The sequence below is a fragment of the Chiloscyllium plagiosum genome, chromosome 9 (assembly GCF_004010195.1).
Source record: "Chiloscyllium plagiosum isolate BGI_BamShark_2017 chromosome 9, ASM401019v2, whole genome shotgun sequence".
In the NCBI taxonomy this organism is placed as follows: Eukaryota; Metazoa; Chordata; class Chondrichthyes; order Orectolobiformes; family Hemiscylliidae; genus Chiloscyllium; species Chiloscyllium plagiosum.
Genome location: NC_057718.1, coordinates 20,913,265 through 20,927,907, shown reverse-complemented (window position 1 = coordinate 20,927,907; position 14,643 = coordinate 20,913,265). Strand labels below are relative to the sequence as shown.

General features: G+C 38.1%; 2 protein-coding genes across 2 annotated transcripts in view; one reads left to right on the top strand and one right to left on the bottom strand.

The window, feature by feature from the left end:
* The window catches only part of LOC122552687 (protein CEBPZOS-like), a 46,111-nt gene that overhangs the window by 16,351 nt on the left and 15,117 nt on the right, over positions 1–14,643 (bottom strand). The window lies entirely within an intron of this gene.
* The window catches only part of cebpz (CCAAT enhancer binding protein zeta), a 38,535-nt gene that overhangs the window by 15,490 nt on the left and 8,402 nt on the right, over positions 1–14,643 (top strand). Inside the window, exons 5-9 of the mRNA XM_043695536.1 lie at positions 3,747–3,832; positions 9,323–9,376; positions 9,968–10,070; positions 12,600–12,668; positions 13,596–13,662. Coding sequence (XP_043551471.1) covers positions 3,747–3,832; positions 9,323–9,376; positions 9,968–10,070; positions 12,600–12,668; positions 13,596–13,662 — 379 coding nt within the window. The remainder of the gene's footprint in view (positions 1–3,746; positions 3,833–9,322; positions 9,377–9,967; positions 10,071–12,599; positions 12,669–13,595; positions 13,663–14,643) is intronic.

Genomic DNA, 14,643 nt, shown 5'->3' with positions numbered 1-14,643 from the left:
GGATTAGAAAACTGTAGATTGTAGCACTCTTACACAAAATGGGAGGTGTGTTTTTTTTAAAAAAAGAGGTGACTATAGGCCATTCAGCATAGCATCCTGTCATTGGAAAAATGCCAAAGTATTGAAAAGGATACAAAACAGTATATTTAGAAATGCATATTTAAGCAGAGTCGGCATTGCTTTGTGAAGTGGAATTGTACCTGACGACCTTATTAGAACTCTTTGAAGAGGATAGTTAAAGGAAACTTTTAATAGATAAATTTAAGTTAGTTAAAGGTGAATGGTATATTTGGATTTCCAAAAGGCATTTATAACGTACTGCATAAAAGGCTATTTAATAAGGCAAGAGTCGGTGTTGTTGTGATTAGTATATTGGCATTTTTAGTGGATTAGCTAACTAATAGAAGACATAGAGTTGAGATAAAGGGGGTATTTTCAGGATGGCAATCAGTAACTAGTAGAATGCTACAGAGATCAAGTGCTGGGGCCCCAGATATTGGCAATACATATATTGAATGAGGGAAATGAATATGCTGTTGTCAAGTTTGCAGATGACACAAAAACAATTGGGAAAGCAATTTGTGAGGAAGATATAGTCTGAGACTACAGAGCAATTCAATGAGTGGGCGAAAACTTGGCAGATGAATATAATGTGGGAATATGTGAGGTTATACGGTTCAGCAGGAGGAATAGAGGGTCTGAGGAATATTTGGCAATAAAAATGTTATATAGTTGGGGCAAAAAAAGAGTCAGAATAAGTGGATCTTTTTCTCGTTGCAAGACAAAACTAGTGGGTTGACATTAAGGTTCTGTCTTCAGGCCCCAACTGTTTATAATCTGTATTAATGACTTGGATGTGAGGATAGAAAGTAGTATTGGGCCCGAGTGTCCTTGGAGAAGGAGCACGCGATGTCCACCAACACCCTGGAGTTGTTCAGGGAGAGGTGGGCGCCGCAGGGAGTGGAGTGCATCATTTCTCCCTCCAACTCTATTTTGATTTAGTCCCTACCCTTCCCTTCACTGTTTTGATCACACAGCACTGCCCTTTGATGTGAAGGGCAGTGTTTGTCACTGGCCACCCAGGTGTTTTCCTATCTTCCTGGTGGAATTTGAATAAAGATTCGTGCACTTTGTGTCTTTCACTGTGTCTCACACCTGCAAACACACACCATGGGTGCTGGGGAAAAAAATAAGCACTACCGCACTTAGGTGGTAGTGTGGGGGTTTAAAAAAAAGAATAGGTGTTACACAGCATTGCCCTTTGATGTGAAGGGCACTGCTTGTCACTGACCACTCGGGTGTTTTTCCTATCTTCCTGGTGGAAATTGAATAAAGATTCGTGCACTCTGTGTCTTTCACTGTGTCTCACACGTATACAAACATACCATGGGTGCTGGGGAAAAAATAAGCACTACCGCACTTAGGTGGTAGTGTGGGGGTAAAGAAAAAAAAAATAGAAAGTAGTATTGCCAATATTGCAGATCACACTGAAACAAGTGGGAAAGTACATTTCAATGAAGATGTCAGAAATTTATAATTTGGGCCAAATTTTGGCAGTTGAAGTTTAATGTGGAGAAGTGAGAGGTTATCTATTTTGTCTGGCAGAATAGAAAGGCAACTTATTATCTAATTGGACAGAGAAAGCAGAGTGCTTTGATGCAGAGAGATCCTGGTGTCCTCGTGCATGAATCACGGAAAAGCAGTATGTAGGTACAACAGGTAATAAGGAAGGTAAATGGAATTTTGGCATTTATTGCTAAAGGAATAGAGTATAAAATTAAGGTGTTGCTGCTACTGTACAAAGCATTAATGAGACTGCACCTGAATTATTATACATAATTGTGGTCCCCTTCCTGGAGGAGAGATGTAGTTTCATGGAAGAGTAGTTCAGAGGAGGTTCACTAAATTAATAAGCAATGGGGGATTTGTCTTCTGAAGAGAGAATGAGCAGTTTAGGGCTACACTCCTTAGAGTTTAGAAAGACAAGGGGAGATCTAATTGATGTATATAAGATACTATGGGGATTGACATAGAGTGTTTCCTCGTGGGTAATCTTGAATGACAGGTCATGGTATTAAGGGGTAGCAGATTTAAAACTGATGAGAAGAAATTACTTTTCTCAAAGGGTCGTGAATCTGTGGAATTCACTGTTTTAGCGTATGATGGATGCTGAGACATTGAGTAAGTTTAAAGAGGAGAGAGATTTTTAATTAGTAATTTAAGAGTTATGGACAGAAGGCAGGAAAGTGGGGTTGAGGCTGGACTGAGATCTGCCATGCTGGTGTCATTTGGCAGAGTAGGCTCAAGGAGCTGAATTGCCTACACTTGCTCCTAGTTCTTATACTTGTTCATGAAATGCAGAAAGTTGAGACAGAGAGGGATTTGGATGTGCTTATGCATGAATCACAGAAAGCTGCCATATAAATTTAGTGGGTAATAGGGAGGGCCATATAAATTTAGTGGGTAATAGGGAGGGCAATTAGACAGCTGGCCTACCTCTCAAAGACCTTAAAATAGGGAGGTTCTGCTAACATTATGTAAAGTACGGGTCAGATCACACCCGGCCTACTATGACAAGTTTTGGTCCCTTTATTGAAGGTAAGAAATACTGGCATAGGATGCAGTCCAGACAAGATTCCCTAAATTGATTTCTAGAGGCATTATTTCATGAAAAAGGGTTGAGTACATTGGGAGTCTGTACTCACTAGAGTTTAGAAAAATGAGTGGTGGCCTTACTAAACATACAAGACTTTGCAGAGATTTGAAAGAGTTGTTTTCCCTGTGTGGGAGTCTAGGACCTTAGGGGCATAATCTCAGAATTAGGAGTCACCCATTTTAGACAGTAATGAAGATTTTTTTTTCTCCTGAGGGGAGTTAACTTGTGGAATTCTTTACCACGAAGAAATATCGAGGCTGGGTCATTAAATACATTCAAGGCTGAGATAGACATTTTTTAATCGGTAGGGGCTTAATAATACTAGGGGACATGCATTTAAGGTGAGAGGGACAAGCTTTTAAGCAACGTGTGGTAGGAGTTTGGAATGCACTGCCAGGGGTAGTGGTCGAGGCGGATACGCTAGGGGTGTTTAAGGAACTGTTGATAAACACATTAATATGCAAGGAATGGAGGGAAATGGACCAAGGGCAGGCAGAAGGGATTGGTTTGGACTGATGGGCCTGTTCCCAAGCTGTACTGTTCTATGTTCTAAGAGAACCACAGGTTATGGGGAAAAGGCAAGAAAATGGAGTTGAGTATTGTCAGATCAGCTATCAGATCAATGAATGGCATAGTAGACCTAATCGATGGAATGACTACCTCTGCTCCTATGTCTTATGTGAACTGTTTTTCTCTTCGTAGGTGCAGCATGAGTTGCTGAGTTTCTTTAGGATTTTGTTTTTTTTATTTCAGATCTCTACCATTCCCTTTACTTTATTATTAAAAAGAAATCTTTCCAATCTAGCTACACTGCTTTTCCACAACTTCTTACTCCACTGAACTGAGGTGTCCTCTGCCTTCTTGGTGTGGCCTAATCAAGCAGACATTTAACCAATCATTTAAATAGTTATAGCACAATTTCTTTGCTTTTGTACCGAATGCCTTTAATTATAAATCCTAAAATATTACATACTGAACTTGGTGTCTAAATTTTGATGCAATTATCCTTTTTAAAAAAGTCGAGAATATAAGCTTTGTTGACATTAATTACTATTATGCTAGCATTATCAAGCTCTGCTCTTTGTTTTAGATAAGTGTCTGGGAAACTATGACCCATTCCACAGAAATCCCCTCTCTTGCGGAGCAGATCGCACTGGCCTCTGGGAATTGAAGAAGGTAAAATATGTCTATACTGAGTAAATATTACATGTTATGCATGTAGTGGTATTGTCCTTTTTTTATATAAAAAATACATTTTTTTTAAGCTTGGAGTATTTGATTTATATCTAATGAAAAAGGATTGTAGTTGCATCAGTTGTGTTATTCAACAACAAAATACAAGTCTTTGCGGTTTGAGTTTCAGATCACCTTTAGTTATAAAACTGAGTCAGTATGTCTGTTCGGTAATTTTGTGATGAAAGGTTAGGGGGAGACCATATGTTATGCTCTAAATGTAATTAAACAAAATGATGTTTCACAATGAGGTTCCACATGTTCACTTAACATGAGGGTAATTACAATATGAACTCTTACTTAAAAATAAGTTTAGGCTTCTTTCACATTTAGAATGAGGTTTGATTTGTTCTATATGTATGACCTTCAAATAGCTATTAGTGTAGTGTAGGCAAAGGCTATTGATAAGCCAGAGAATTAGAAAAGTTTTAAAGGCCAACAAACACCAACCAAAGAAAATGGAGAAAATAAACTTTGAGGACCAACTTGCAAATAATATCAAATTAGATTATTTATTTATTGTCACATATACAGAGGAACCTTGATTATCTGAAGGACCCTGGCATGGAGTATTTTGTTCGGTTAGTCACATGCCAGATAATTGAGGTTCCTCTGTATCTGGAAAGATAAAGTGTTTTTGCCACAATAAAGCGCATTTGAGTTGCAACTTCTGTGCAAAGCCAGCTGAGTCCACAATTCAGGCTCCCAAGGCCAGGAATTCCTGCTCCAGGCACTGCCACTGCCACAACTGAAATCCTAGCAAGTTCCTGAGTCCACGCTATGGGCCTACTGAAACCAGGAGACCTCTTCCGCACACCGCCACTGCAGCAGCCAACAGCCTGCCAAGCACCATTACAGCAAACTAGTCCCCGAGTCCCTACTTTGAGCCTCCCACAGCCCCACTCTGACACCAGGCACCTCCACAACTGATGGCCCACTTAGTTCCAGAGTCCAGGCTCCAGGCCTACCAAAGTCAGAAGTCCTTGCTCCATCTACTGCTGACAACCCTCAGACACAGTTCCAGTTTACCCATAATGTCAAAAGATGAAATGAAGAGAAAGAAAATGATGGGAAAGATGGACAGAAAGTGCTTCTTTAACTATATAAAAAGGAAAACAAAAGCCAAAGTAAACACATGCTCCTTAGAAGCTGAGTCTAGGGAACTATTAATGGGGGAACAGGAATGTGCAGAGGAGTTGAATAAATACTTTGGATCAGCCTTCACAGTAGAAGACCCTTAGAGCATTCAAAAATATTAAATATTCAAGCGGGCAAAAGATAGGCAATAACTACAATAGCAACTAGAAGAAAAAGTATGAGGGAAACAAATGGGCTAAAAGACTGATAGAATGCATTCTAGCATACTAGAGGAAGTAGCTACCGAGATAGTGGTTGAGCTAGTAGTTGACTTCCAAGAATCGTTAAATTCTGGAAAAGTCCGAGAGAATTGGAAAACTGCCAGTGTTAACGCCTTTATTTAGAAAAGGAAGGAGATAAAGAATAGCTAACTTCAAGGTAGATATCTTAACTTCTGTTATTGGGAAAATTTTGGAGTCTGTTATGAAGGATGTAATAGTGGAGCATATTATGTATTTCTGAATGCATAAGTAGAGAAGCATGCTCTACTTATTAAGGGAAAATATTGCCTGAAAATTTTACTAGAATTCTTTGTGGAGGAAACAAGCATGATTTGATAAGGGGGAAGCATTGGATATAATATACTTGGATTTTCAGAAGATGTTTGATAAAGTACCATATATTAGGTGACATAATAAGATGAGAACCCATTACAATGCAGGTTGTATATCATCGTGGATAGTTGAGGGATTGGCTACATTAAAAGACGGAGACCTCGATGGGGGATCCAAGATGGCAGCGACCCAGCAAGTCTGAGTCTACAGTGCTCCTCCCAAGACTTGGGCAAAGTGGGTCATCCACCCCCACCAAATCATTTAAAATAGCTGTTTAATTTAATTAGTTGCTTAGTATTAAATTTAAACAATCTAATCTTTAGTAAAAATGACTAAAGGGAAGGGAGCCTGCAGCTCTCAGCAAGCAGGAACCCCTCCCCCACACTCTCCACCTGCAGCAGAGGCGTCCATAGCCACCCCTGGGGACTTACTTACAGTGGCGAGCCTCGTGGAAATTATCTCTAAACTGGATGCGAAGATCGATGCTTTCATTGAAGAATCCCGAAGTCAATGGGACTCACTCTCAGCCGTGCTGCAAAAGTACGACCGAGACATTAAAGAAATTGAGCGCCGAGTCGGAGGGGCGGAGCTAAAGGCCGCGACCTCCGAAACTACAGTGCAATCGGCCGTGGATCGGGTCTGGACTCTCGAACAGCGAGTCCAGACCTTAGAGAACCACATTGACCTCGATAATCGAGGTCGTCGAAAAAATATTTGTTTGCTGGGCCTTCCCGAACGGGAAAAGGAAGGCAACCTTACAGCGTTTCTCGAGCAGTGGCTGCCACAGCTTTTAAATCTGGAGGCTGGATAAGGCCAGGTAAGGGTAGAAAGGGCCTAACGGGTCACAATACGCGGGCCCGGCTCGAACCAGCGTCCCCGCCTGGTCCTGTTACGGCTGCAGAGGTATATGGAGAGGCAGATACTCCTAGAGGCCTCTAGCAATCTTGGAAAAGATTCCCAAGCCATGATCTATAAAGGATCCAAGATCATGTTATTCCAAGACTTTTCCCCAGCTCTGGTCCGAAAGAGGAAGGCATTCGATGAGGTGAAGAAGTGTTTAAGGGACTTAAATATTCAGTTCTCCTTACGCTACCCAGCGACGCTACGCTTTAACCATGAAGGATCCGTGTATAACTTTTGGATCGCCAGAAAAGGCTAAGGAATTTTTGGATTCTCTTACAATTTATCTAAGAGATAATGAATGTTGGTTTGCCTTTCCCCCGCTCCGGTTTATATCCCCCCCTTTTTCTTTTTTCTTACCTTACTGTTTAATATTATCTTGGGGGATGGGGAGAGGGATTTATTTATTTGTTCTCTATTTAACGATTTTCTCCCCCCTTGGGTTTTTTTAAATTATTCTATGTACGTATGTGGGTGTGTATATATATATGTATGTGTGTATAAGCCGGGGGGTTTAGTTAATGTTGGCGGGGGGAGGTGGTTACCTTATTTTATTTTATCTCTGTCTCTAGGAGCGGGGTTGTTTTCCCTTGTTATTTTGTATTATTATATTTAATTATTATTTGTTGAGGTTGTAATTTTATAGTTATATATGTTTATACATGGTATTAACATTACCAAATATATCCAGATGTTGGTGTGGGTGGGGGTAGGGTGCTCACTGTTAACTCTAGCTTTGTATTATATCTGAATTCTCCTCATCCTATTGAGGAGCGCCTGGGTCAAAGGTGGGGCTTGGTTGGGAGAGGATACGATGGACCTCTGGAAAGGAAGTGACACCCCTTGGGAACAAGGGGGAAAATCTCATTTAAATACGTTTTTTTTTATTTTTTAGAAATAGTTTTTTATTATACTCTTGTGAATGTATTAGAGAGCCTTTTATACTCTATGTTCGGGATGTTTTGGATAGGGTTTCCCCTCCCGAGGGGTCTCGGATTTGCCCGGTTGATTATGGTTGATCAGTTGGTTAAGTGGTGCACCTGGAATGTCAAGGGGAGTAATTCGCCAGTCAAAAGGAAGAAAATATTATCAAATCTTAAGAAAGAAAGAGTTGATATAGCTCTCCTACAGGAGACACACCTGTTGGATAAAGAACACTTGAAATTACGACAGGGTGGATTCGATCAGGCCTTTTTTTCTTCATTTAGCTCAAAAAGTAGGGGAGTTGTTATTTTTGTTTGGAAGAATTTCCCTTTCAAAATCCTATATGGACCTGTCATAAGATCCGTAGATACTGGACTAAAGTAGCAAGTACCCTGACAGAAACTTTAGGAACGGAAATTAAAGTGGACCCTGTATCTCTCCTTTTGGGCTTTTCAAACTTTCCCTCCCTGGACATGCACGGGAAGAGACTATTTTCTATTCTCTCTTTCTGTGCAAGGAAAAATATTTTGGTAAACTGAGTGGCTGAGGGCCCTCCTGGACTTTCAAATTGGCACAGATTAATTATGGAATGTGTTCCCCTTGACTTCCTTACAAATATGGTGCACCGAAAGACCGAATTATTTTCTAAAATATGGAAGCCCTTCTTGAATTATATGAATACAGATATTTCGGCTATCCTAACAAGGGCTTTTATTTAATTGAGATTACGAACCTGGCTGGTCCGGGACAACTTAGGAGAGGAATCCCGCACAAATACGGGTTTTGTTACATTTGATGTTAACACATTTCGAGCATGTATCTCACTACCCAATTTCTATGTTATCCGTTTTTTTTTTCCTCTTTCTCTTATTTGAATAATGTAAGAGACTTAAATATACACTCTGGTTAGTTGTAGGTTAGATTAGTAGTTAGTTGAGTTTTGTTTTCTTTCTCAGTATTTTTCTTTTGTTAAATTTTGGCTATTATATATTTAAGATTTAATTGTATATCAATGTTTGAGAGTTTTGTTTATTTTTGTAAACTTGTAAAAATGTTAAATTTCTAATAAAAATATCTATATAAAAAAAAAGAGACCTCAGTTAAGGGCATTTCAGGATGTCAAACTGTAACTGATGGTGTGCTGCAGGGATCAATGTTGGGGCCATAATTATTTACAAAATATATTCATGACTTTGATGAGAAAAATGAACAGACTGTTGCCAAGTTTTCAGTGACACAAAAATAGGTGGGAAGGCAAGTGGTGAGGATGACACAATCTGCAGAAGGATATAGAAAAGCTAAAAACTTGGCAGATAAAATGTGAGGTTGTGAACTTTAGTAGGAAGAATAGAGGAGCTGAATATTATTTAAATGGAGAAAGTCTGCAGCAAGCTGTGACACAGGGATTTGGGAGTCCTTGTTCATGAATCTCAAAATGCTACCACTCAAGTTCAGCAGATAATAGTGAAGGCAAATGGAGTGTGCCCTTTATTTCAGTGGGAATGGAGTATAAACGTTTTGCTAAAACTACCAAAGTCATTAGTCAGATCTTGCTTGAATATTGTGAACAGCTTTGGGCCCCCTTACCCAAGGAAATATATACTGTCATTGGAGGTAGTCCAGAAAGGTTTCACTAGGCTGACACCAGGTATAGAGGGCCTTTCTTGTGAGAGGTTGTGTAGATTGGTCCTGTATTCATTGGAATTTAGAATGAGAGATGACCTTATTGAAACATACAAGCACCTTGGGGAAATTGACCGGCTAGATACAAAAAGTTTGTTTCTCCTTGTGGGAATTATAAATGTGTTTTATTTAAAGTTGGGAAAGCTGATTCTAAATGTGCATGAACAGTAAAATGTTTTCAAGATCTATGTAAAGTTTGTACTAACATTTATTTTTCTTTGGTGTTATTTCCCAGCTAAGTGAACATTTCCACCCATCTGTGACACTCTTTGCAACAACTATCCTGCAGGTAAGACAGATAAATCTCTTGTGAAGTTTATGGTTTTCCTTGTATCTTTTTCCACCTTTGTGCCAACAAATTTGTTATTGAGTGACTTAGTTTTAAATTAGGAATTTTATTTCAAAATTACATTGGGCTGATTTGTCACATCAATATTTCTTCACTTCAATTTTATTTTTACTTTGAGGTACAGTATCATAGGTTGACGAAGCTGTTGCTGAATTCCCAAAAGACTATTATTATCTGGGTATTGGCAAGTTATTATATCCTGCAGGGCATCATCCTGTAGTCTAGTTCAAGATCACTGGATAGCAGCAAGGAATAAGAGTTTTGGAAAATGTGTCCTGTCTAGTCCAAAAGCATTACTAGCAATTGTAATTTCTCCATTTTTCCTTTCCCACAGATTTGTATAGAAATATTAGATCTTTTCTTCCTTGAACCTCTTTGTAAATTATACTTTATCAGGTGTCAGTTTTAACTTTAAACCAAGTTTTATGAAAATCGCCTACTTGTTACTTTAAAAACTTCATTGGATTTAGAAAAGTGGTATCTGTTGTGAGTTGGTAAAAGTAAACTTGTTGTCTGTATGGTTTCTGGTAGGGTGACCACATCCAGTATCCTGGGGACCCTCTACAGGACTTTACATTAATGAGATTTCTTGATCGTTTTGTGTACAGAAATCCAAAACAACACAAAGGCAAAGGTAAGCTCTATCTTTGTTATTGTTTATTTTTAAAAACCTAGCATTTCATACGTCATTGCAAAATTTATACATCTCCCATGTTATTCTGAGAGTATTTTCTGAAAGAAAAATCCCTCAAATGTGTGATTCAAAGATTGTGACATATAATGCAATGTTCGTTCAACATCTGGAATGAAAGCTACAATTGGGAAAAAAAGACCTAAAATAAACTGTCAAAATCAGATCAAATAGTAAGCATCAAAAATTGAGTATTCTATGCCAATTTGTATATATAGTAGTAATAATGGATATGTGCATTTCCTTTCAGTGGTAGTGCACTTCTTCTGTTTTGTATAAGTATTGGTAAATCTATTCTAATTTTTTTGTTGGAGCCCATTAGTTACTACAAATCTGTGATCGTACACTTTACAAAATACAGTCAGTTCTACCATAACGTGATGGTTGCTTTCTTATGCAACCCTGCGCTATAGAAAAATTGTGCTTTAGAAACAGCGCTTAAAAGTGTTGGTGCTGTAATCGCGTTACAGCCAAAACCCATTTTAAAAGTTTGCAGTGTAGAAAGTGTCCCCAATTGGTCAGTTGTGTTATAGCGGATTCGTGTTGATGAAACAGAATGAATTGTGGAAATAAGCCTGTATTTTTAAATCATACAAAATACCCATAAGACAAAATACATATTCAGACTGCTATCAGTATTTGTACTGTATAATTTTTAAAATCAATTTAATCTACAATTCTGATTAAATCTGATCAGTTTCAGTTAAAGTTCTAATCTACAGTCTTAAGAATGTAGAAAGTCATTCAGTGTCCAATGTATTTCAACTTAAAAGATCGTAGAACAAACAAGAATAAAACTCTGCCCCATTTCAGCTTATATTTAAAGTCTCATTGTAAAACAGCCCATCACTCATAAATTAATAAAATGGAATATTGTGTCTTTGTGTTGTTTGATCTGGGATGACATTAAAAAATGATGCCAATTTTTATTGAAAGAGGCATTTACTAAACCAAGACATACATCAGTTCATCATTTAAGGTGTGACTCCCAGCTCTTCAAAGACAGTGGTAGTAATTAAAATAGAGGAACCAACATATTTTTGGTCTGTAATTTATTTGAGAGAGTTGACCTCACTCAGCATTGGCAGGAAAATCATGAATTGTTGATTTGTACATTCACAAAATACATGTAGAATAGAAATCCTTAATCTTAATTTGTTGATTCAGAAAAAGACCAGTAAATCCCCACCCCACCCCCGATTATGAATGTTGCGCAACACGAGGATGGTTTTTCATTTTTTAATAATCAAATGAACATGAGATTTTTTTGTTTAATTTATAAATGAATATATGTGCACAAAAGATGAAGCATAGTGATTAAGCCAGTGCTTTTGGCTTTTGAGACTTAGATCCTAAAGTGTTGTGATTGCTATAATTGCTTTTGATTTCATTTTCTCGAGCAAAACATACATTATTGGATTTGAATCTAGTTATGTGTTAACTGTGGTGTCGTTGGTAGCATGCTTTCCTCTGAGTCACTCACAAGGTTCTGGATTCCAGTCCTACTTCAAGATCTGAGCAAAAAAAGGAAAATCAAGATTGATACTCGTGTGCAATACTGAGAGAGCATAGCAGTATTGGAGGTGCCATTGTTTGGATGAAACATCAAGCTTGAGGCCCCATCTGCCTGCTCTACTGCATGTAAATAATTGCGTGGCAGTGTCTTGAAGATGATTAAGGGGGGTTATTGCTGGTGTTCTAGCCGATATCCCTCAAGTGACAGTACAAAAAAAACTCAAGTTTTTGTAGTCATTATCATTGTTTTGAGACATTGTGGTGTGAAAAGCAGTATATAAACATGATTCTTCTGTGTGAAAACAATGTTTTGTTAATCTTCTGTAATATGGACATTAAGTTCCGTTGCTAAGATAAAGGGCAGTAGACCCAAATGTGACTATTTCCTATGTTTCTCTTCAGGTATCTTGGAAGTCAAGCATAATTACTCTTGCTGAGAGCTGGCACAAACATGACTTGTCTATTAGCCTCAGCCTGTGTAATTACTCTTCTATACATTGAATGGAAATATGTCCAGTAGCCAATTTGTTTGTCTGTGGTTATCTGAGTATGGATAAAATTATTATTGACATTATATATGTAAAATAACAAGATAATGAATGTTGGAAAATAATGGAGATGTTCTATAGGAGATGTTCTATAGTCTGGATAATGTATATGCAGTATAGTGTATTCCTGATGAAGGGCCAAAGCCTGAAACGTTGATTCTCCTTCTCCTCGGATGCTGCCTGACCTGTTGTTTTCCATCACCCCACTCTTAACTGTTATCTCCAGCATCTGCAGATCTCACTTTCTTCATATGCAATAGTAGGCAAGGTTGTGGATTATTATGCACATTAGATACACCAGGGTGGTATAGAATGTAACCTCATTGGCTTTTTCCTTTTCATATGTACATTTAATAACATTCTTTGACATGGATTAGTCTTTTGACAAAATGTCATCTTTGTTTTGTAGAAAACACTGACAGTGTAGTGATGCAGCCGAAAAGGAAACTTCTGTTGAATGATGTGCGTAACCTGCCAGGTAATTAATGAACCAACAGGATATCCAGCTTTGGAATACAGTGATTAATTTTGCTTTAACCATGTTTGGGTTTCTGCATTTTGAAAATGTATATTTATTTTCCTATGACAGCTATATCTATTCAAAGACTTTACACAATCATGATTGTATAAACCATGTATTATAGTTCAGGTTTGGAATGGGTTCCAATGTTTTCTATTAATTAAATCTTGTTGCTATTATTGAATTCACAACTAGCCTTCCCAAAACTTGTTAGTTACGTGCACTATGATGTGATATTGAGTGATACAGATCAAAGAAGTCACTGGTCTGTACTGAGTTAGCTGATCATAGCTGTGGAATATAAAAAATGACGATTTATGTATGGTGGCAGAAGATGGTTGAAATTTCCCCACCATTAGGAAGAGAACATTATTCACAGTACTTTAACTGTGGGTTTGGTGAATTGTGGACATGAGGAAAGAGCATGGAAAAGTATTTGTTGAAGATCACAATCAAGTCCTATCAGTAATACTTTCATAACTCCTGCTGAATCATATTTTTCAATAGTGACTTGTAGATTTTTGTTTATAAGTTAGGGTTTGTCATACTTGCTTATGGAGAAAATTAATGAGATGTTTGGAAGTACTTTGGAATTCAACAAAATAATGTAGAAAATATAGTCAGCTACCTAATTGAACTAAGATGAATTTAAGCAAATCTTATGGGTTAAATATGGTTCTGCATTGAGTAAGCAGATTTGCAATCTAATATTTCATCTATTGTCACATCTTTAAATTCATTGCTACCTCTTTAAATCATACTTCATTCAAAGATGGCAAATGAGTCCTCTTTTAATATAAAACTTAAATCCTTACTTCATAGGATTAAATCTAAAATGGGACTTAACAGACTTCTTAACATTGATTTGGTTTATAACGTTTACAGTGAATAGTCAGAAGTTTATTGAATGTGAAGAGAGCCAGATCCCAGTGGATGAAATATTTTTCCACAGGTAAGACATTTGCTTCTAAAATTGTCATTCTGTGTACCTGATGGGGATTGATACAATAACACATACATTAATGTATTTCTTCTCAAAAGTAACATGTTGGAGTGCTTTACAAGGAATGGTGGGATGTCACTAAAAACACTATGATCACTCCGCTTTGTAGTTTCTCCCTCCTGTGCAGCTTCCTGTGACTGCCCTAATTTTGTTCCATTCTTATCTATCCAGTTCTAACTAGAAAATATCCTGTAATGGCTTGTCTTCCCGTTCATTCATGCACTCCTTTTTTTCCCTGGAGCGTCGTAGGCTGAGGGGTGACCTCAGAGATCTTTATAAAATCATGAGGGGCATGAATAGAATAGACAATGAGACTAGATTAAATTAGAGAATCTGGTCATCATGGATGGGTTTAACCAAAGGGTCTGTTTTCGTGCTGTACATCTCTATGACTCTGGTGTCTTAGTAGGATCTATCTCTGCTCCCACCTTACATTTTCATATCTTCTAAGCAACCTGTTCAGAGACAATATTCCACAGCTCTGGAGCAGGTGGGACTTGAACCCAGATCTCCTAGCTCAGTGGTAGGGACACCACCACTATAAAAACCCTCCACTCTATTTATTTCAGGCAGGGAGGAAAGGGTCGTGTGAGGGAGCCGTGGTCTAATAAGGAATTTGAATCCCTTGTTAAATGGAAGAGGGCGGCCTATGTAAAGATGAGGCGTGAAGGTTCAATTGGGGCGATTGAGAGTTATAAGGTAGCCAGGAAGGACCTGAAGAGAGAGCTAAGAGCAGCAAGGAGGGGACATGAAAAGTCCTTAGTTGGTAGGATTAGGGAAAACCCTAAGGCTTTCTATAGGTATGACAGGAATAAAAGAATGACTAGGGTAGGAATAGGTCCAGTCAAGGATAGAAGTGGGAAGTTGCGTGTGGAGGCTGAAGAGATAGGAGAAGTCTTGAATGAGTACTTTTCTTCAGTATTTACAAAT